Genomic DNA, 21,705 nt, shown 5'->3' with positions numbered 1-21,705 from the left:
GTTGCAAAGAGCAATTGCACGGGGCTGGGAGTGCTATTTTGGGCAGGTGCTGTGCCCTGCAGTTGGAGCAGCCTGTGGGGAAGGTCCGTGGGGGCACTGCCCTGTGCTTGCACCTGAGCACACATTCGTGCACACACACACAGAGCACAGTTCAGGCCCAGGGGGGAAGCATGGGGGGCATCAAGCACTTGGCTCCATTTGAATGCTTATCCTGGAAACAGGCCAAGGACAGCATGTGTCTGCAGGTACCAGATTCCCTTCTTTTAGCCACTGTCCACTTAGGTGAGGCTTTCATTCTAGTAGGAAACATGTACTGTTGCTTTTATGTTTCAAGGACGAGAGTGTCACTACATTTCTCCAGTTATGACTTTCATGCACCACAAAAGATCCCCCCCTTTCTTGCTACTTTCCCCACCCCCTTTGCAGGCAGCATGTTCCTTCCTCAGAGATGCTCAGTTTTCAGAGGGAAGGTGGCTGATGGAAAGGACTGCTCAGGATTTTTATCCTTTTGGTCTTGGAAATGATGCTGGCAGGCTGGTGCAGCATCTCTCCCTCCTTCCCCCTCCCCTGCCTCAGCCCCCTGGTGGGGGAGGGAAGAGCGTGGGCGGTGGAAGGAGCTGTGGTCCCCAGATGTGTGAATTGTTGCCGAGTAGAAATCGAGCACCACGGACAAACCGCAGCTCAGCTGAGAGCCGTCGCTTTGGGCTTTTGTCACTGACCTTTTCCTCTCGCCCTTCTCTGTCCTCACCTGCCCTCCCACTGCTCTCCCTGCACTTTGCACTCTGAGAGCTCTTTGCACACTGCTTTGAAGTGTTGAGGAGTACTGGCATAGGAATGTAAAGGAGGAGAGGGGAGTAAAGAAAAAAAAAAAAAACCCTGCAGCAGAGAGAAGGCTCTCTCCATTTCCTTTGGGCTCAGGTTGCCATCCTGCAGGACAAGAGAGTCGTGGGCTGAGCCAACTCACCACTGTCCCTGCCTGGTCTACCCATTGAGCTGAAGGCTCAGATGTTCTGCCTCCACAGCTCCAGGATTGGGGATGAGGGAGGAGAACGAAGCCTGTCTGAGGGTCAGGGTAGTGCTTCAGCATCTGCCATATAATGAACAAATAGAATTTAAAAAAATTTAATTGTGTGGTACGGCTGTCAAAGCCTGCATAATTCTCTAAGACTAAAACAATGCCACCAGCACACCACACATAGAAAAGTGGGAGTTGGGGCAAAGCAAGGTCTTGACAAGTGTTTTGCATTGTGTGTGAAATAGTAACCATGTCGACCCTTGGCCCTAAAGATCTACTGAATTGCTGGCTGTGGCTGCAAGTGACAGGGCTTTGTTGCCTGGAATGTCCTTCCCAGTGATCTGCCCCATTCCACTATTTCAGGGAAAGAAATGAGCCCATGTGGGGAGAAAAATAGTGTCTGTAGGGGTGAATGTGAGAATGCCACAAACCCAGAAAAGCATACGTGAGACAAACAGAATGCTGTGACCATCAAACATCCAATGGAAGATGCTTGCCCTAGGGCATTGTTGTGTCAAATACCTGGAAAGTGATCAGGGCTTCAGAGAAGGGATCAGAACAGTAAAAATGATGCCTGCAGGATGTGAGTCCGTTAGATAAGAGACCTATTGTCTTCCTTCTTCTCCGTGGACCATTTCTTCCTCTGGCTACTTTGAAGCATTGCATCTGCCCTCAGTAGCACCTGTGAGGCTTGGGCACATCTGCCCCTCAGGAGTGCACTGCAGCTCACACCGGCAGTGGAGGCACCTCTGCACTTCTCCGTCCTCACCCACACTGGCAACGGGTGCAAGTGTGTTAAAATGAATCCAGAAAGAACACAGACTCCTGCCTCCCACTCACCCAGGGCTCTATTTACAACCTGCCCAGGTAGATGGGGAGTTCCCTACTCCTTAGCTTCTCCAAGCGGAGAGCTCTACATCCTGCTCCCTCCCATTTTAACTGTTGCAAAGAGAGAAAAGTGCACTGGGAAAAGTGTGAAGTTTTGCAATAATTCACAGGTCATTTGTGAGTGAAGTGACACAAACTGAAGAGACTGGGTGGTCTGTGGAATGAGAAACTGTAGGAAGCCTTTGATTTAAACCTTCTGCCCTGGCCCTCACTGTGGTGTAACTGCAAGGCAAGAGATCACAGAGAGCTCGTGGGTGAAGGAGAATGTGTTTCATTAGATGAGGGAGCTGTGCTTGTACCAAAGAGGCCTGGAGCCTCAGCACCCTCTGCCCACCTCCTGATAGCATCTTCAGAGCGAGCCAGGCTTGCAAAGGGCAACGGTTTCCGTTGTCAGGAAGGTGAGAGATGTCCATACGAGGTTGGTCTGTGTATTGGGATGTGTGGGTATAGCTGTGTGGGTGTGCACCGAGCTGGCCTCCGAAGCGTGACTGGGCAAGTGCCTGCTTTGCCACTGTGGTCAGAGAAGGGCCACACCACACGAGGCAATGGAACAATTGCCCTCAAATGCAGCTGTGCCCCACCATCACCATAGCCTTGAGCAGGGTTCACATCCAGCCCTTCAAATCCTGTGGTTGCTCCCAGCCAGGAATGGGAAAGGAAAGTTGAGAAAAAGGGGGTCTGGGCAGGCTGAATCCACTGCTGGCATCTGGCTGCAATGTGCTTGATGGAGGGAGGTGGCAGCCCTGCTTGTGCCACTGGGCAATGCTGAATGGGGTGTTGCATCACCCCCTCTCCCTCTCTGGACCCTGGGAGATACACAAGACTGAGGTGTGAATGAAGCAGGTTGTCTGGGTGGTTTGGGAGAGGAGAAAGGAGAGCTGCAACAGAGGGGAAACTTGCTCCAGTACAGCGTGGCAGCCCCTGAATAGTGCACTGGTGTGGGGCTGATCCTGCACCATAGCTGGCAGCTGAGGCAAGGCCAGAGACGCTTCCTGTGACTGCTCCTCCTGTGACAAAGGCTCTGAAGGGATGTGCAGCCAGGTCCTGCTTTCTTGTGCTTTCTGCTCTCCCTGGTGCTTTGGGTGCAAGCACATCCACCTGTGCCCACCTGCAGGGTCAAAGGCCTCCTTCAGACTTTTCTTGCCCTGCTTCTCTCTTCCCCTTTCCCACAGCTATCACAGGGCAAGGAGTTATTGCAGAGCCTTCAGCTTCTCCTGACTTATCCCTGGCATGTGCTTCCTTTCCCAGAGACAGCACCATGTCCTGCACTTCATGTCCTTTCTCCCACTCCCATCCTTTCACACGTGCAAGACCAGGGATCTGCAGGAAGGCAGTTTTCAGGGACAGCCCTGTGAGAGATGCCTTGAACAAACTTCAGACATGTCCACAGAGCCTTTTGCAGCAGAGTTTGGATCAGTCTTTCAGGGCAAAATATAGGCACAGCTCTGGGGTAGTGCTGTAGCTGTGCATCCCAGGGCACTTTGTCCAGGAGAGAGATACTGGCTGTCACCAACCCCTGAATCACATTCCACAGGGCAGCTCCATCGCATGGAAAAAAACACAGACCTGGGGTGAATGAATGAACAGATGAATGGTCTCATGGCCTTCTGGGCACAGGTGCATTCACTGGCAGGGTGGCAGGGCTGATCTGACCCATTCTAGACCTTGTTCCTTCAAAGCATTGCAGGGTCCATGTTGCCTGAGCTGAGCCTCACCTGCAGCAACTCCCTGGTCAGGCATTCATGCATTCATGGTGTGATGGGTGGCACCAGCTACACACCCTGCCTGTTACCGTGCATCTCAGCCCCCAGGGATTTAGCTGAGGAGACTCTTCAGGGGGCAGGCTGAAAGGCTGAATCATAGAAAACTTTTCTTGGAGATCTGGCTATACATTTCCGGTCCCCCCTCCCTCCCTCTTTCCTTTCCTCACCTTTTGTAAGTGTGACAAAGTCACTTCCAATCTGCCAGCATCTCACCTCAAGGAACAAGAACATGCACAAACACAGCCACTACACTTCCTTAGGACACATTTTTATCTGCCTCCTCTGAAGTAAATAAAAAATGGGAAGAAGGCTGGGCTCTGACCTGACAGATTATTGCATTTACCAGGATATATATATATATAGCCCTTGCTCTGGGCCTGTCACAGGACCAAAGAGGCTTGTAGAGATGTGTATGATTATGTATTCCACCCTTTGCCAAAAGAAGTGTCTGGTACACATCAAACCACAGGAGAAAATATGTCAAGGCAAATGAAACTCAAAACAGAAGGTCCTATATGGGCACCTGGTCTTGCTCTTTTGCCTATCCTTCTACCTCGGCAGGAGTCCCCTCAGTCCAAAGATGATAAACAAAACCCCATGTACTTCTTTGACTTGGATTGAGTCCCCAAAAGGCATCTCCTGTCCTTAGGAGTCTATCCTTCTAGATCTTTCACTTAAACTTACAAGTCTCCAGTCCCTGCTCATGTCTTCCCTTCTCCCTCAACTTGTCTTTCCACCTCTGACCTGAATCTCAGGCCTTTCTCATCACACACAGGTCTTCCAAATATGCATGTCCAGCTTAACTCTGGAACTCCCACTCATTCCAATATTAGGAAGCACAAGTGTCCAATCAACAGTTTACTATCCCTCCTACACTGTACTTCCTGGCCTTCAGCTCTTGGCAGAGAAAAGAGAAATGTCATAGGGAAAACAGTGCTTACCAAGTACTCGATAGAAGAATGTGCTAAAAAATTTCATAAGATAAAGGGATCTGATCTCCCTTAAGAGAATTCCAACATTAACCCAGCCTTCCTCCATATAAATAAGTACTTGAAGCCTATTCCTACAACACACTGTATTGTCCTGGGAGTTTATTTTGTAATCTCCAAAGAATCCTTTTCTTAATTTGATGAAAGCTTTTTCAGCAAAAGGGAGAGGGTTGTCATAATTAGAAGTGTTCAAGCAGTTAATTTTTCAAGGTAATGGTTCTTCGCAAAGGAAACAGTTACAAGATTGCCAAGGATTACCCACCAAAGTTTCAGAGCTGAGTTAAACTTTGTACCTGTCAATTTCAAGCCAGCGTCTTTTCTACCACATCATTCATCAATAACCAGAGCTAGAAGGAATAAGTTGGGAGAGAAAAACAGATTTAAGTGCAAAACAACCAAGGAAAAAAGTTTAATACCACTGAAAAAAAAATATATATATACAAAATTCTTGGAGTTTGTTTGGTTTTGTTACATAAAGCACCATTAATTCCAGAGTACATCACAACTCAGCCAACTACACTTTCCAGAAAGCACCCAATACTCCTGAAATCTGATTTAGCACCAAGGGAATGCCGTCTTGTTTAGCACCAGAAGCCTGTTAAACACACCTTTTGGTCCCCCAGCCCTCCTCTCTCACGTGCATCAGGCACCCTCCGGCTGCTCATGGATAGCATAGGAGACCTGCCACCAGCATTCAATCACCAAATAGGAAAGGAGAAAGAAGGAAGCTTGTTTATGGAGATATTCAGTGATAGAGGCTTGCTTCTCTTCAGGGAGGCATGGGGCACTATACACTGTAAATTGACTATATTTGGGTTTGCAGCCTTTTGAGGAAGAGAGAAAGGGATTCGGTCCCAAGCATCACTTCCAGCTTTCTGCTTCCTCTGCTCTCTGAAATCCTGTCTCTGAACAATTCCACACACTTGACCTGCTAAGGGAGAGGAAGAAACCCACAGTCTCCTTTAGTTTCTATGATCCCTTCATCATGCTTCCTGGTGAAAAAATCAGCCTTGCCTTAGTGAAACTTTGTTTTTATACCCATTGCCTCATTGACAGTGGTGGGGAGGATCCAGAGCAAAGTTCCTGAAACTCACTGCAGTCTGTACAGCTTCCTTAGAAAAGCACTGAGAGTAAGTAAACAGGATAAGAGAGAAAATGCCCTGCAATTTTTTCAAGGTCAGTTTTAGTATTTAGCCTTGGTCCGTGTTCCTTTGCTATCCTGAGCTTTGTGTACCAGGCATAATCTTGTATAACGATGCACATTTCTTCTGGGAGAGCCCTGGTACTCCCAGGTGCTATAGGCAGAGACCGTGGCTCATCAATGAGACAGCAGAACCTGGGTAAGTTCAAAATTTTCCTGACCAGTGATGAGCAAAGGAGGAATACCTGTGTTTCTCCTGCTTGTCCTGCCCTGAGACTCAAAAAGGAGACAAGTCCTGGCACTGCTGTTTATGGGAGGGAGCATCATGATGTGTGGAAGTAGGCTTCCTAAAGTGCTGAGCCAGCCTCACCTGCTTCCCCCAGGACTGCAGCATCCCCTCCAGAGGTATGCAAGTGGGAGCAGTGTGAGACCAATATAAATAGTACTAGAAAACCCTACCACTGGCATTCCTTTCTCACTGCGACATCTCCAACCTGACAAAAAGGAGCGAGGGTTTGTTTTAGCCACATGCTTTTCTCAGTTACTCTGATGAGATTGCCAGAAAAGGGCATGAAGCATACGGCAGGAAAGCTTTTAACCCTTGGGCAAGGTGCTGTTGTCTCACCTCTATCTCTGTTCCATCACAGAGGTAAAGAAGTGGCAGCCTATCCATGTTTGGAATTGATTTAACTGCAATTGCCCCTACAGCGTCGAGCTCAGGCCCTGAAAAAGTGGTCCTTCAATAGCAGCGTGGGAGAACCACCTTCAGGAGGACAATGAAATGGCACCTCTGCCAAAGGAGAGCAGATTCAGGTTCACTCTCTGGACTAGCTTCCCATAGCTGACGAGCCAAGACTGAGTGGCACCCCAGGGGAGGTGTGGGAGGGGGTTTTCAAGGTTTTCCCTCCCTGTCTCTTATTCTGTACTGGTGATCCCTAGCGAGAACAGAATGGTCACCTCTACTGAATCAGAAGCAGAGGCCCATGAAGGGTCTGGCCAAGTGTCTGGCCCGTCATCCCTTTGAAGAGCTAGAGCTGGCACAGAGGATAATCCCACCAGGCCTAGGTTTGATGGCCAGCCTGGAGTCTGTGACACAGAAGAGTGTCTATGGAAAGCCAGGTTAGAAGGCCAACAGTTCCCTTTCTGGAATATATATTTCTGGAATATCGTCTCCCAGTGCTCCTACCTCTTCCTTGTGCTACAGGAAGCTATCAGACCCCAGTCTGCTTTCCAGACTACAGACATCAGAGGTGACATTAAGACCTTGTTTCAGGCTGCAAAACTGGTATGTCTAGTTGGGATGGAGAGAAGCCAGGATGTACCTTAGCAGTGGGGACTTTCTAGCCCTGTCCACAGGAGTCCTTTGTGTATGAAGCCCCAAGGAGGGACACAGGCCCAGGAGCAGCATTTTAGCTTTCCTCTTGCTCTAGAACCCTAATGCCAGAGGCAGATTGCTAGCAGATCGAGAAGAAACCAATAACCTAAGTTGGTGTTATGAGGTGAGGGGCAAGAGGTGGTAGAGCCATGATGTAAAGTGGACAGATACAGGTCTGGCTTCAAGAGAGCGTGAGGTGGGAGCCAGTGTGGCAAGTTTCACACTCAGTGCCTGAGATTTGACAGGCCCATTTCCAAGTGATTTGCAGTGGCTACGGGCAGTAGAGAGAGAGAGAGAGAGAGAGGGGGAGAGGGCGAGAGAGAGGAAAAAGGAAAAGGCCTAAGAGGCCCTAAGGAAGAGGAGTTATTCAATGCTGGGCTTGACCAAGTACCCACTGAAGGTGATGTACACATCAACATCATCACTGTAAATGGCATTCTCCCGCTCCCGCTTGTAGAGCCTCACCCAGATCTCATCATTTTCCTGGAGCTCCAGCATGAGGCTCTGGCTCTGCATGATGCTGCGGTCGCTGGGTTGGGCATACAGGATGACCGCCTCTTCTTCGTTGCGCATGATGTGCATGTAGGTCTCCTTGAAGTTCCAGGTGTGGACATTGAGGCTGAAATAGTAAAGTCCACCCACTGAGCAGTAGAACTTGCCATTGAACATGTCGAAGTGGCTGTAGAGGTTGACGAAGACGGTGTCAAAGAGCAAGACCTGGAAGCCCTCGCTGCTGTGCAGAGCTTTCTTGCGACCGACGGAGAATGCAGCGTACTGATGCTTGCAGGGGTCTCCTGCTGTGCCCATCTGTCCTTTACTGCCTTTCTGGCCCTGGGCACCCCGCTCACCTCGTGGTCCTTCTTTGCCCCATTTCCCTGGCATCCCAGGCTCTCCCCGGTCTCCTTTCTCTCCTACAGGAGGAAGCAGAGGACACAAATCCTGTGTGATACCAGAAGATGTGGAAGTGGTGGTGAGAAAGCCTAATGAGGAGGCAGAGGATTGCACAAGAATGGGGAAATGCCAGAAGAAGGAACACTTCTGAGGGCCACAATACCACTGCTCTTCATGGGAAAGGAGCTAGCAGAACTCTGGGAGTGACTGGAGTTTCTTCCCCAATGAATCCCCTGCTCACCAAATGATACGGTTCTGCTGGAAGCACCAGGATGTCTCCCTAGGAGACTTCAGCCTCAGAGGGAGCCCAGCAGTCCAAAGCAGCACTGAGGCTCTTGACCTCTTCTTCCTCCCCTGCACTCCTTTACCTCCAGCACAGCCTTTCCCTCCACGCACTTCTCCTATGACCCAGTTTTCCATACAGGATCCACTCTGGTCTTGCTGTAGTGTGGAGGAGGGGAAGAACTGTTAACACCTGTGGGGGAATATGATTAGGGAAGGACAAAGGGTGGGTCGGAGGGAAAAGATGCAAGCTGGACTGGGTAGATGGAGCACTGCAACTTAGGAGGATGGTGCTTCCACAACACTGGCATGCTTTGAGCATCTCATATAATTAATACTGCAGTTCTAACGTAGAGTGTGTGCACTGCCCATCACACACTTGGGCAGGCATCAATACACAGAGAGACCAGCACCAGAATGTACTTTGTGTATGCAGAGAAGAAATGGGACTCAGTGCAGCCTCCAGCACTAAGTGACAGCATTCAAAATCTGTATCTTGTTCTTTTCCTCCTCTCCATCCCCTGGTATTGAGGGCCCCCTACAACACCCCACTCTAGTCTAGGCCTCTCTCTGCCCTTCTGAACTTTGATGTACTGCAGCTACTTCCAGGCAGGGCAGGGAAGGGAGAGCATCTGCCCAGTTAGCCCAGAAGAGCCATAGAGCTACAAGAAGCATGTGGAAGCATCCAGCTGGGAACAGGCTTTTGCCCACAGCAAAGGCTAAACGGGGAGTCCTGAAGGGAAGAGCTGATCGAAAATAGGGAACCCTTTCCCATTAGCCAGGTCAGCCACTGCAAGGTGGAATGAGCTGGGGGGTTACTGCCAGTTTAACCTGGAGGTACTTGCAAGTAACTGCTGCTTCCCTTTGCCCTCCTCTGGCTCCCAAATGCACATGACCCACAGAGCTGGATAAGGTTTCCCCACAACCTCCCTGGGTGCCAATGCCCTCCAAACATGCTTATTTTGCAGTTGATAAGGAGTGTTCCTTCCCTCAGGCACTACAGGGCTCTGTGAGTCTGAGACAAGGAATATGTCCTTCCAGCTTGGCAAGAGGCTGTCAGTGCCACTTCTGTGTTAGCAAGGAGGAAGAGTTAGTAGCAGGCAGCATCCTGAGACGCAGACATCACAGCAGAGAAAGCACTGACTTCCATCCACCAAGGCTTCTCCTCATCAGAGCACAAAACACCTAAACCCTGGCCACAGTGTGTGTGGTCACTTATCATCCAGGATGGCTCCTAGTGGTCTGTTAGCACAACCAGCATGCCAGCAATCCAGCTGTCACCTCCAGTGCAATGCCATCAGTCCCTGAGCCAGCCTTGGCACCCCAGGGCAGACTTACCCTTCAGAATGGTGATGTTGATATAGGGACGGACCTCTGGCACTGGGTAGGGAAAGTGGTGGTGGCTGGGAGGGACTGGTGGGGTATCTGAAGAAGAGTCCAGTGAGTCACAACAGCGTTTGCAAGCACCAGGGCCTGGTTCTGTGAGGCTGGGTTCATCAGCGGGTGCCCCAAACACAACAAGAGGGAGAAAAAGGAAGGTCAGGGATGTGCGCAGGTAGCTAATGTCCATGGTGACCTGGGAAGATAGAAGAAAGTGCCAAAAGTGAGGCATAAGAAGGGGGACGACATAAAGGATGGAACAGAGATCATGACAAAACATCTTTCTGTGGTTGGAGCCGGGGGAGGGGGGGGGGGTGTGTGTGAAATGGCATTGTCCTGTGGAGGGAGCTTACATGCTTGTTCAAGGCTGCAATCTGGGCAGCAACCGCATGGCCCAAGAGGATGCCCCACGCCCTTCTGCCCAGGCCAGTGGAGACTCAGTGCTGACCCTGGGACCAGGCTTGATGCTGACTAGGCACACCATTTAAGCCACTAGAATGTTCAGTCCCCAGGCTGGGATAGTGGAAGGAGACAGAATCATAGAATTGTTAAGACTGAAAAAGCCCTCTAGGGTCATTGAGTCCAACCTCAACAGCTCTTTAGCAAAAGCATGCTTTGGTAGGCTGTTCAATCGGTGGGAAGCACTGTAAAAAAATTCTCCAGCCCTCCTATCACTGCATATCAATTATTTATAGGAATCTAACCCCAAAATCCCCACGTCCCAGAAGAGATGCCTCTTCTCCTTTGGGCTGGGAACTTCAGCCCCCTCCTTTCCCCCACCAAATCCCACCCGTCCTGGCAGCTCGGTCCCCTCCCACCCATGCCCAGTGGGTTCTCAGGCAAGCCCCAGCACCTTCCCAAGGGGACAGCCGGCTCCCCAGCGCAGCCTTTGGGCGGACCAGAGGGGAGCTGCTCCGCTGCCGAGGCTGGAGGACGTGAAGCTCCGCAGCCTGCAGAGAAGTATGCTTACGAAAGACAGACACGCCGAGCAGCTGCGAAAGCCCCTCTCGCAGCCTGTGTCCCCCATCCCGCTGCCTGCCCCGGCACGGCGCGGCTGCTCACCCCGGGGGCCGAGCGCTCCCCTCTCCGCTGCCCAGCCCCCGCTCGCCGGCTCCCCTCCGCCTGCCGGGCAGGCCCCCGCGCCCATGGCTTTAAGGAAGCCGGCTCTTGGCACAGGCACTGCTCAGCGCTGGCTGGGTGCGCGAGTTAGGCTTGGACCGGCTCCCTCCCCTCTCCTCTCCCTCCTTCTCCCTCCCTGGCTTTGGGTGCTCTCCATCCTAAAGCGGCTTGGGTTTCAGCGTCTTTTTAACTCTTTCCTAGGAAGTGCCTTTTCCTTGTACGTGTTGTTAGTTTGGTTTTATTCTCTGCCTTTTCACTTCCAGCCAGTACAGACTGTGCCCTGCGCAAGGGGTGGACAGCAGCAGGATCGTGTCCCACCCTTGGCATCCCAGGATGCACAAGGTAAGGTGCATTGGTGCAAGAGACAGACTTTTCTTCAGGCAGGATGCTACAGAATTCTGCCCTCAGTCCTTCGTGCTAGTCCCTTGTCCCATGGCCATGCGTGGCCATGCTCTCTCCCCAGCTGTGCCTGACGCCCTTATAGTCCCCATACTTTTCTTTCTCTCTCTTTTCTTTCATTCTCTCCTGCATTGTTTTTCCCGCACATCACTGTGGCCTCTTGCCCCAGGCATGATATTTCTAGCAGGAGCAACCGCCAACTGGGAGAGGCATCAGTTTTTTTTCCTCTCTGGTCATCCTCTCTGCCTGGGCAGAGCCCCAAGCCTTGTGCTCCAGCACGTGTCATCCCCTGGTCACAACCCATGTTTAGGTCCCAGGCTGAGCTTTTTGGATTGGAGGGGTGTGCCTGGCTGCCGGGAGCAGCCTGCCAGCAAAACTGGGGATCTGGAACAAACCCTGGCTGTGACCATTGTCCCCAGCTTGGCGCCAAGCTGACAAGCTTGTGCCTTTGGGGTAAGCACGATGTGGATACACCAGAGCATTGGAATGAAGGGCATTTTGGAGGGGAGAAGAATGCAGGGTAGAGAGATGGGAGATTTTTCTCACACAGCAGTCGGTTGGGAAGAGGATTAGAAGATTCTATCCTGCACCAAAACTGACCTGGATATTTATACTCTGGGTATGTTTGGGGTGGGGGGGGAGGGGGATGTGCACATACAGATCTTTGAAGTTAGAAGGAAGGATGGACAGTATCTCTGTTCTGCAGGGGTCAGAAATGCCAAGTCAGCACTGTGCCTCCTGCAATTTCCAAGAGGAGCTGCAGAAGGCTCCAAGGTTTCTAAGGGGAATCAGGTTTTGAGCGTGTCTACGTGTGCTGGGACTTTTTTTTCCTGTTTCCCTTCTCCCATTTGTTTGGTTTAGGAATGGGAGGCCCTGCTTCCCAGAGAGTGGCTGGCGTTTGGCAGGACCCCAGAACCACTGGAGAAGCAAGCGGAAAACTCTGGGAAAATATGCACTGTGAGCTGAGGGGGAAGGGAAGTATGGGGGCTGGGAGGCCTGGAGATATTCTCAGGCTGCCTGTCAGCCTGGAGCTCAATGAACATGGAGTGAACATGCCTCCCAACCAGGGCAGGAAGAGGACGGAGAAAAGCACTGCTGAGTGCATGAATTCCTTACCAGGCTCCAGCATTGATGTGCAATGAAAGCCATTGCAAGTTGTCCACGTTTGCCTATGCCTCAGTTTCCCCGTTTGGGAAATGGATGGGGGAAAGGGGGGGGGGGAGGGGGGGGAAAGGTTAGGGCCATACTTCTTGCTAATGGAGCCTTACCAGCTGACAGAAGAGGGGTTTTGTGATGAGTTTTGTTGTCTACTCCTGGCTCCTGCTGGTGGAAATTTTGGCAGCTGACAGTACTATTAAAGGCAAGAAGATTTTCTGGGGTGCATGAAAACTTGGAAACTGATATGGAAGACAAAGTCCCTCTCTGTCCCAGAAAAGCTTCTGCAGTGCCTTTCTCAGGTTTTCCTGCCTGGCTTATTTCCAAACATGATATTACCCACTTGGGGTTCTTGGCCTTATGCCTGGCCTCTTTCACCTTTCCAAGGGAAACAGGTAGCAGGGAGGCCATTGTCCTCATTTCCGTCCCACATTTCCATCTGCAGCCCTGAGCTGCTCACAGCCAAGCAGATGTTCTTCATGGGGGATCTCATCAGCTGGGCCCTTTGCCTGCATCTCATCTGACTGCAAGAACAGCTCACAGTGGGGAGCGAGCAGGACTTTGTATTTAATGTCTCAGCTGGGCTGAATAGGGACCTGCCAGGAGCCAGCAAACAAAGACGTGCTCTGGTGGCATTGCCCAGCTGGGCAGAAGTTTATGCCAGTAAAGACACTTTTGCTAGGGTAATATTGCCCTGCTCCCCAAAGGGAACAGTGCGTACCAGCAATATTTTGCCAGGGCAGACACATTTACAGGAGATTTTGAGAATTCTATCCAGTAAACCTGTGCCAGACATGCTTTAAAGTTCAGTTCAAGCCTGAGAGCACTTTGTGTACCCAGCAATCTTCTCTCTCCCTCATCACACACTTTGCCTTGGAGGCAGCACGGGCAAGCACTGTCCAGATTATACTGCAATGATCCTCACTCAAAAGCAACTGTTTTCTCCTCCTCCATTTCCTCCCTTTTCCTATACCCACCACAACACTGGCAAAGTAGGGGGACAAAGATTGTCTCTACCTCAGTGGCTGCATCCATCCTATTACCCCCCTCTAGAACAGGTATGGAGAAAGAAATTGATGCTTTCTCTCCTCTCTAACCCCTGTGTACAGCTCAGCTCCCCTGTGGCACATGTGGATCATCTGCCCTGTTGCATACATACAGCACACATCCACGCACAAACACTCACCCTGCACAGCTCCTCCCTCACCAAACCTCCAAAGTGAAGGGGTATCATCTGACCAACAGCCAGAGGAAGAGCCGCTTCTCTTCCCCTTCCTGACTGCTTCTCCTCCACAGCTGCCTTTCCTTCCCCATGCTCCCCACTCCTCTGCCCCATATCTTCTGGAGCATCACAAGCCAGGAGGGGAAGCGGAGCACCCCTTACCTCCGCTCCCCTCCGCAGGGGTCCCGCGCTGAGTTATCTGTATCCCGTATCCTCAGCTGCTCCTGGTTAGCAGCGCGGGAGGGAGGGCTGGAGGGCCGGCTGACTCCAGCCAGATGCTCGCCAAGTGCTCTTATGTAATTACTGTCTTTTTCATCCTGCCTCCAAGGCCTTTGTGAGTGCCTCCCCTCCTGCTCTGGTCCGTGTCAGGCTTGGCTCTCCCTCCCTCTCTCCCTTCTTCCCTCCCTTCCTCCCTCCCTTCTTCCACCCACCCAGCATCAGAATTTGCTCAGTTCAACAGCTGATTCCTTCTGGAAGCAAAGTTCAGGCTTTTGGCTACTGCTGTTACTACCCTTGGAGAGAGAGCTCACACGTGTTTAAGAGCTGGGAAGGGATCAGCAGCACTGCTCTGCACTTGCCTCCTCTCCATCGCAGCCTGGCTGCTCCTGGGTACCTTTGCCTTGCCCTTCCATAGTGCCTGTAAATGGGGAGGGGTACACCCGAGACATTAAAAGGTGGCAATGTGGTTTTTTGCTTCAGTAATTTGTGGTGCCCTCGGGTTATCCTGTAACAGCAGCTGTCACTCTGCTGTACCAGGATTGCTGATCATCTCTGGCCAGGCAGCATTAGAGGCTGGGAAGAATATATGACCTTTAAAGGTTCTTTCAAACCCAAACTATTCTGTGATTCTCTGATTAGATGAATCTTTTCTAGCCTGTGGACTCCATGTCTGTGCACAGGGCTTGTGCAACAGTCAGCCCTGGTTACTCAAGAGCACCAGCATGGTTCAAAATCACTGGTCCAGAATACTTTCTACATCTCTAAGGATGGGCAGACTATTAGATGTCAGCTGCATGGCTACATTTCTCTTTAGGCTTCTGCCCATGTGGGGCCTGGACCAAGCAGAAATGACACATTCCCTGGCTTTATGCAGGCTGCTGCTGAGTTTGAAGGCACTTCTGCCAGCAGGGATTTCTGCTGTGTGCTGCTTGGCGGCCTGGCCTGTCTCACACAGAGATCAAGGCCTGGCAGAGACTCTGCTTTTTTATTTTTTTTGCTGTGCATTGCTGAAATGCCACGTGGCTGAGGAGCAGCTGGAAGAACTGTTCACCTGCACTCATTGCTTGAGCAAAGCTGTTGCTAGACCTGGCAGTCTCCAATACTGAGCATGAAAGTGTGAGCTTGTCTTCTACTTCCAGTGCCCCCACAGCCAGTCCTTGTGTGACACAACTGAGCAGAGAGGGAATCAGACACTGGCTCACAAGCTGCATCAGCTGGAGATGTCTCACAGCATCACTCAGGCTGCCCCTCTCCCCACCAGCAGCTTTCCCAATTTGAGTGTCCCATCTCTTACCTTTGCCTTGTGACTCTGCCTGTGAGTCCAAGGAACTGTGCTGGTATCCCCCTAAACTCTGGAATATAATTACAAGGACTATCCCTACTGCAACCAGGAAGAGTTTGCTGCCTTGTGAACATCTAGATCCAGCAGCTTGGCTGGGTGGGAGATACCAGGTGACATTGCAGCCTGTTTGAATCAGTTCTTAAAAATAACCTTCAGACAAGCCTGCTGCTTTCTGCTTCTCTGCATCTGCATGCACCTGAAGGCACCCTCCTCCCATCCACTCCAGTGTAGACCCGAAAATTTTACTCCTTTGCCATCCTCTCCTACGCACACTCCTAGACCTGCTCGTCTCACTTATCAACAGTAGATCACTACTCAGGGCATATCAGCTCTCACAAGGAGTGCTGAGAAAGGTGCTCAGCAGTTTGGGTGAGAAAACTTTCTTCAGAGATAGCCATGAGCTTTCTCACCAAAGAAACAAAAATTTTGTGGAGGGAGGATGGGGTGATGGGGCATGAGTGGACAGGTGGATGGGCAAGGAAGCTGGTGTTTAGAGCTCACAAACTCTTGGATCTGTGAGGGGTGCTTTCCACTACGGGAAACAGATTGACATGACAGAATTATAGAATCAAAGGGTGGTTTGGCTTGGAAACAGCCTTCAAGATCATCTAATTCCAAGCCCCCTGCTATGGACATATTCCAGTGGATCAGATTGCTGAAAGCCTGGCCTTGAATGCTGCCAAGGATGGGGCAGCCACAGTGTCTTTGGGCAACCTGTGCCAGCATCTCACTACCCTCACTTCCTTAACCCTGACCTCCTTTATTTTAAAGCCATTCCCCTTTGTCCTATCATTATATGCCTTTGTCAAAAGTCCCTCTCCAGCTTTCCTGTAGTCTCCTGTTAGGTGCTGGAAGGGACTACAAGATCTCCATGGAGCCTTCTCTTCTCCAGGCTAACAACCCCATTTCTCTCAACTTGTCTTCATAGGACAGATACTCCAGCCCTCTGATTATCTTCATCACTGTCATCTCGGACCTGCTCCAACAGGTCCAGGGCCCTAGACGGAGTATCACCAGAGAGGAGTAGAGGGGCAGGATCACCTCCCTCGACTTTCTGGCCACGTTTCTTTTGATGCAGCCCGGGACACAAGCGTCTCTCTGTGCTGCGAGTGCACACCTCTCATGCCCGCACAGGTCCCTCTGCATGTCTGACCCGCGGGGGGTTAGCACGGAGAGGCTCCAGCGCCGCTTGGCAGCACAGCGCTTACCCCGGCGAGGAGGGCAGGAGCCCGGCCGCGATCCCGGCTGCCGGCCAGTGTCCGATCCCCCTCTGCAGGACGCGCCGCGCAGCGCCCGCGATCCCCGCGATCCCCGCGATCCCCGCGTCCCCCGCGTCCCCCGCGATCCCCGCGATCCCCGCGATCCCCGCGTCCCCCGCGATCCCCGCGATCTCCGCGTCCCACGCGATCCCCGCGTCCCCCGCGCTGCCCCTCCCGCCCCCTGCGTGTCCCCCGGCGGTGCCCGAGAGCAAGGCAGGAGCGGGATGGGCTCTCCCGTCCCCGCTGCGGGGCACTGCCTGCCCGGGCACTGTTTGCATCCGTACTGCCGGGCCCCGCAGCCCTGTTTGTCATGGAGAGAGGGCTGCTGTGCTGCAGCCCAGGCACGTGTCCTGGCCCGGCTGCACTGACGCACTGGGTACGCGCGTGTGGCTGTTTGTGCATGACGTGCTGAGTGTGAGATCTGCGTGAGCCGGCTGCGTGGTGTGTAGCGTTTGCATAGTTTATGCTTGGGAAGGCAAAGAACAGCGATTTTTCATGAGCAAATATTTGCATATTTTCCACTCGTTCGAGCAGATAAAGCATTTCAATTCTCTGTCAGATCCTCAGGAGAGCTAGGAGCATCTTCTTTTTAAAGATGTTTCCCCTTTTTTTATTCCCCTGTCTCTTTTCTCTAGAGGCTACTCCATTACAACAGTGTTTCCTGCCCCCTCCACACACCCCCTTGTTCCACAGCCCTATACAACAGAAGAAAGCAGAACATAGCCTGGACAGTTTTGCCTGATCTGAGCTGCTGTGATTCCCTGCTGATGACAAATACAGCAGTGCCCTAACAACAGCTTCAAATGACATTATGTGTGGGCTGTGTTGGTAACAGCCTGGAAACACACCCTCAGTTCTCCACACTGGATCCCCTCTGCCATCACCATTCACCACCCTTCCAGTTTTCCTCCTGAAGATCCACTGCAGGGCAGAAAGGTCCCACTGACCAGGTCAGCAGCTGCTCCAGACCAGTGTGTGTGTGCTTAGGTTTGGGGGGTGTGTGTGTGTGTGTGGAGGGCCCTTGGCAAGGTGCAGCTGCCCTCTCCCAGCCTCAGCCTGTGTGCATTAAGGTGAATGTGCCTTGTTCTTGGCGTTCGAGCTTAAACTGAGCGATACACACAGGTCTGGGTGTGTGGGCACCTGTGTGCGTGGCCCCATATGGTCTCATGCACACATATATGTGCTTGCATCCATGCATGGCATGAATATGTCTGTGTGTTTACATGCATCCACATACATGCACACACACACACACACGCAATCATGCAATAAACACTCAGTTGCATGCATGCATACACAGCACACACAAATGTCTCTCTCTGCTTTTGTATGCTCTGATGTGTGTGCACAGACACTCTGACAGAATGGGTTCCCTGTGTCTCTATCACCCCATCTGTAATCACACGTTTGCTGGGAAGAGGATTGCACAATGCTGCTGAAATCATTGCAGCCCTTTCTAGTCTTGCAGCTCTGATCACTACGTGACAAGAATGAAACCTTTTGTGCAGCACAGGGCTTGATGGTGCCCTTATCTCTGTGTCTCTGCACCCAGAATAGAAAAGCACTTTTCCATAGCTGACTGGAGCAAATCCCCCCTGAACTCATCCAGACTTTCATTTAGCACATGGTCCCCATGGCCTCTGGGTTGCCCAGAGTCAACCACAGCATCGTTAAGGAGAGGGATCACAAGGGCAGTCAGATTAATGCCATTACCACAGAAAACTCTGGGGATTCACCAACAGAGAGACAGTGCTAAGGAAAGAGCAGGGGTCAGGAGGCAGCGACCTCCTGATCATCATTCCAAATGCCTGTTCCTATGAAAACCAACCTTTAAATCAGTGGTGATAATTTGTAGAATTTTGTGGTATTTGTTTTCTCTTCATGAATTTTAGACAATACCTTTTCCTTCCCCTCCCCCAGTCTTATTTTCTGTTAATCTTCATTTTTTATTTCCCCAATTTGTCACTGCAAAACAGGATACAGCCTAAGGGGGCGAAGAAAACACAAGATAGAAAAATGTGATGCTTGTGTCGCATTTCTTTTAAACCACTATTTCATCTAAAGATTTTTTTTTTTTTCAGATCTCTCTGGAACACATTTTGTTTGCCCCAGCACACAGGCCTGCAGGGCTGCCTTGGTGGGAGCTCAGATTCCATGTGTCAAAATGATGTCTCCTTGGCACACTTGCTTGGTGCTGGCATTGCAGTACTTGGACTCTTAAGGAATGTTGGTATTTTAAGAAGCCAGCCAGTCAAAGGAGTTTCTTGAATGGTGATCTGCAGCAGATGGAGCTGCAAAGGCATGTGAAATGAAGTCTTAGCTCCATTTAGTGGTGAAGGAGACTGTCTATGTTAAATGTGTTGGCAGCTGGGGAGCTCACCCCATCTCCCCACGGCGGCTGGGCTGCCACTCCATGGATAAGGAAACCCATCCTCTATCAGCCCCCCATCCTCCTGAGCTGCTTCCTGCAAGGTCCTTGATCACAACCACATGTCTTCTTCAGCACCTGGTCATCAACCACGACCAGTGCTACAAGCTCCTCAGATAATACAGTCTCTGCTCTGTCCTGCTGGGATTGCTCTGCCAGGGGAGTCCAGCATTCACCTGGCTCTGCTCTTCTCTGTAAGAGGAGCAACACAGACCGGAGTTTAAAGTGCTGTGTTGTCCATCTATCTGACCATTAGGTAGTCAGCCCTTTTAATCTTTCCACCACTTGCTGCCCCTTATAGAGGCAAAAGCTTTGGCAGCCCATCCTTATTCTGCCAGGATTTCTTGGTTGTGTTTCATCCAGTGAATATTGCGGGAGCTCCCCAGGAAACTAAAACAGAGGCTTTTTTTAGTCCAACAAACTTTATCCCACGCCCATGAATAGTTTGGCTGCTTTTCTGACTGGGGCCCATGGTGTGGGAAGCTGATGCCTTGATTGAAGGAGAAAAAGGTGTAAAGACATAGCAGAAGATAGAAACTGGCTACTGAGCTCTTTCTTTTCCCCATGAGCTGAGCCTGCACTCCTGGGTGTCTGACTGTCCGTGCTCAGGGGAGTGCTGTAAGGGCAGCTGAGCAGTTCCTGTGTGGTCTGGCAGGCAGCTCAGCTCCCGAGGCTGAGCCTGCAGGCATGGACAGCTTGGCACCAGCATCCCAGGCTTAAAAAGGAAACATGAGGATGTAGGATTTCAGGGGGACAATCTTTGTCGTGGGGGTGATGGCAGTACCAGTGGCTGAGAGCACAGTTGAATGTGTTTTGGTTGGTTGTGTCTGCAGTCTCTGCCTACCCTTCCTCTGCTATCTAACCTGGCTAGGAGGTGCCCGTTCACCTGACACCCTGTGACAATCCCTACCTAAAGTCGGATGTCCTGCACTGCAGTTCTTAGGCCTGCCAGGCCTTCATGTCTTCTCACATTGCCTTTGCATGACCTTGACTTTTGCTTCCTCATAAAGTAGTTCTGTTCCCACGATCCTCAGCTGCTGCAGCTTGTTCTGCTTCCCAGTCCAGCTCTTTTGGCTTCTGTCCCAGCACACCCAACCCCATGCCACCCCTTACCTTCTCTTACCTTTTCTCAAGTGATCTGTGAGACATCTTTCCATTACCCAGGCAGCTCCCATAATTGATGCTCCACAAGTCACCTCCTGCAACACCTTCTAACCTCAGAAGGCATGTATCCTTCTGGTGGGTCCCTCCTTCCCATTTCTCAAAATTGTTTGTAGAGAAAACTGCCCAAAGGGCTGTGGTATGAGGGTCATTTCGGTGGCTGTAACTTAGCAATAGCATTCATGGAGAAGCTAAAAGTGTGGGGACAGATATTTTAGCAGAGCTGCAGGAATGAAGCCAAAGTCGAGAGGGAGACCTTTATCCCACCCACCCTTGGACAGTGCTGCTCCTTTAGCCTCCCATCACACTCAGATGGGCCCACCTACAACTTCCTTCCAACAAGCAGTGCGCAGAAGTAAGCACTCATCCAACTCCACAGCAGCACACTTGCTCTCCAACTCTTATCCAAACACTTGTATCTGCACTTAAACATCCAGCAATTACATAAACACACTCCCTCATCTGTGTTAGTGTACACTGACACACATGCATACCCCCGCAGGTAGCCCTGCACATATGTGCACACCCCCAGCAGATGAGCATCGGTGCCCAGGACTGGCACCAGCCTCCCACCAGTCCTGACTCCTTGGTCTCCAATCCTCTTCAGCCATCCCCAACATGTACAGTCCAGGGAACAAAGTTTTGCTTACAGCTACCTTTGTGCACATGCAGACACCTCATTTTTCACCAAATACTCTACCACTTCCCACAGGATAAATCAGTTCCTAATATTGCCTATACTCTTTACAACCACAGCGCTCACACACTGGAGATTCCCTGACCTCTGTCTGCTTCCTGCCCCAGTCCTGGACTGAGAGATGCCTTCACCTCCTGTATCAGCCAAACATGACTCCATACAGAGATCGACTCAACTCAAAGACATTGTGTATTCTCAGGAGAGCCATATCTATACCTAAACACATATCTCCTCTAAACACAAAGAACAGTTTTGCCCACCTGGCCTTCTAAGTCCAAAGGCTGTTTATTTATAGTAAAGATTAAGGAGAAGAAAAGAAATGCTGCCTCCAACTCATGCTTCATTGTCTTCTTCTCTACACTTGTTACCTCCCACCAGGGTGCAGAGGCACCGGGAGAACCCTGAGGAATGCGAGGTGCAAGAAAGAAATGTTCCAATTTTTTCTCCCAGGTAAGTCTCATCATCCTGCTCAGAGTCCCAGAGCTCTGAAAAGAAAGAGGAGGTTTTGAGCAGTAAGTGGTCTCTAACCATTACCAGCACAGGCAGAAAATCTGTCCCCAAGACTTTTCGAAGAACTAGAGAAGGGCCAGCCATGCATGCAACTGGCTGGCATGTCTTTACTGTAGACATTTCTCCTTTCTGTTCATCTTTTAAGGTAGACCACTTCTCATGTTTATACGTCAAGGCACCGGGTTGCCTATATGTGGTATACGCCATCTGGGGACTTCCTCAAGGTTCCACCATGAGATGGCAGCCTATGCCCTCCAAAGCTGGATCATCTAAGGGCAGATCATCACTCTAGGGCTGCCCTTGCTTCTCTGTACTCTCAGTGCCCATCACCTCTTCAGCTCTCCCTAAATGCAGTCTGCTCTTTACCTGGCGTTGCCAGAAGAAAAATCGTTTGCTCCTGGTGGCAAATACAATGGTTATTCTTCAAAAGCCACTGGCTATGGAACTGCACAATGTTTATTCTGTAGGAA

The 21,705-nt window shown here is 51.0% G+C and overlaps 1 protein-coding gene across 3 annotated transcripts; it reads right to left on the bottom strand.

The window, feature by feature from the left end:
- Window positions 1-5,034: 5,034 nt before the first annotated feature.
- Window positions 5,035-14,004, bottom strand: C1QTNF6 (C1q and TNF related 6). 3 transcript variants are annotated; one of them, XM_030263043.4, is made up of 3 exons: window positions 13,782-14,004; window positions 9,683-9,920; window positions 5,035-8,082 (listed from the first exon to the last, which is right to left on the bottom strand). In XM_030263043.4, exons 2-3 carry the CDS (start codon window positions 9,912-9,914, stop codon window positions 7,535-7,537), a joined length of 780 nt encoding a protein of 259 aa, XP_030118903.4. In that variant the 5' UTR covers window positions 9,915-9,920; window positions 13,782-14,004; the 3' UTR covers window positions 5,035-7,534. The 3 variants fall into 3 exon arrangements, with proteins under 3 accessions (XP_030118903.4, XP_002196152.5, XP_030118902.4); XM_002196116.6 differs by lacking the exon at window positions 13,782-14,004 and adding an exon at window positions 10,787-10,961; XM_030263042.4 differs by lacking the exon at window positions 13,782-14,004 and adding an exon at window positions 10,578-10,711.
- Window positions 14,005-21,705: the final 7,701 nt, after the last annotated feature.

Source organism: Taeniopygia guttata, chromosome 1A, assembly GCF_048771995.1.
Source record: "Taeniopygia guttata chromosome 1A, bTaeGut7.mat, whole genome shotgun sequence".
Classification (NCBI taxonomy): domain Eukaryota; kingdom Metazoa; phylum Chordata; class Aves; order Passeriformes; family Estrildidae; genus Taeniopygia; species Taeniopygia guttata.
This window is presented reverse-complemented; position numbering and strand designations above follow the sequence as displayed.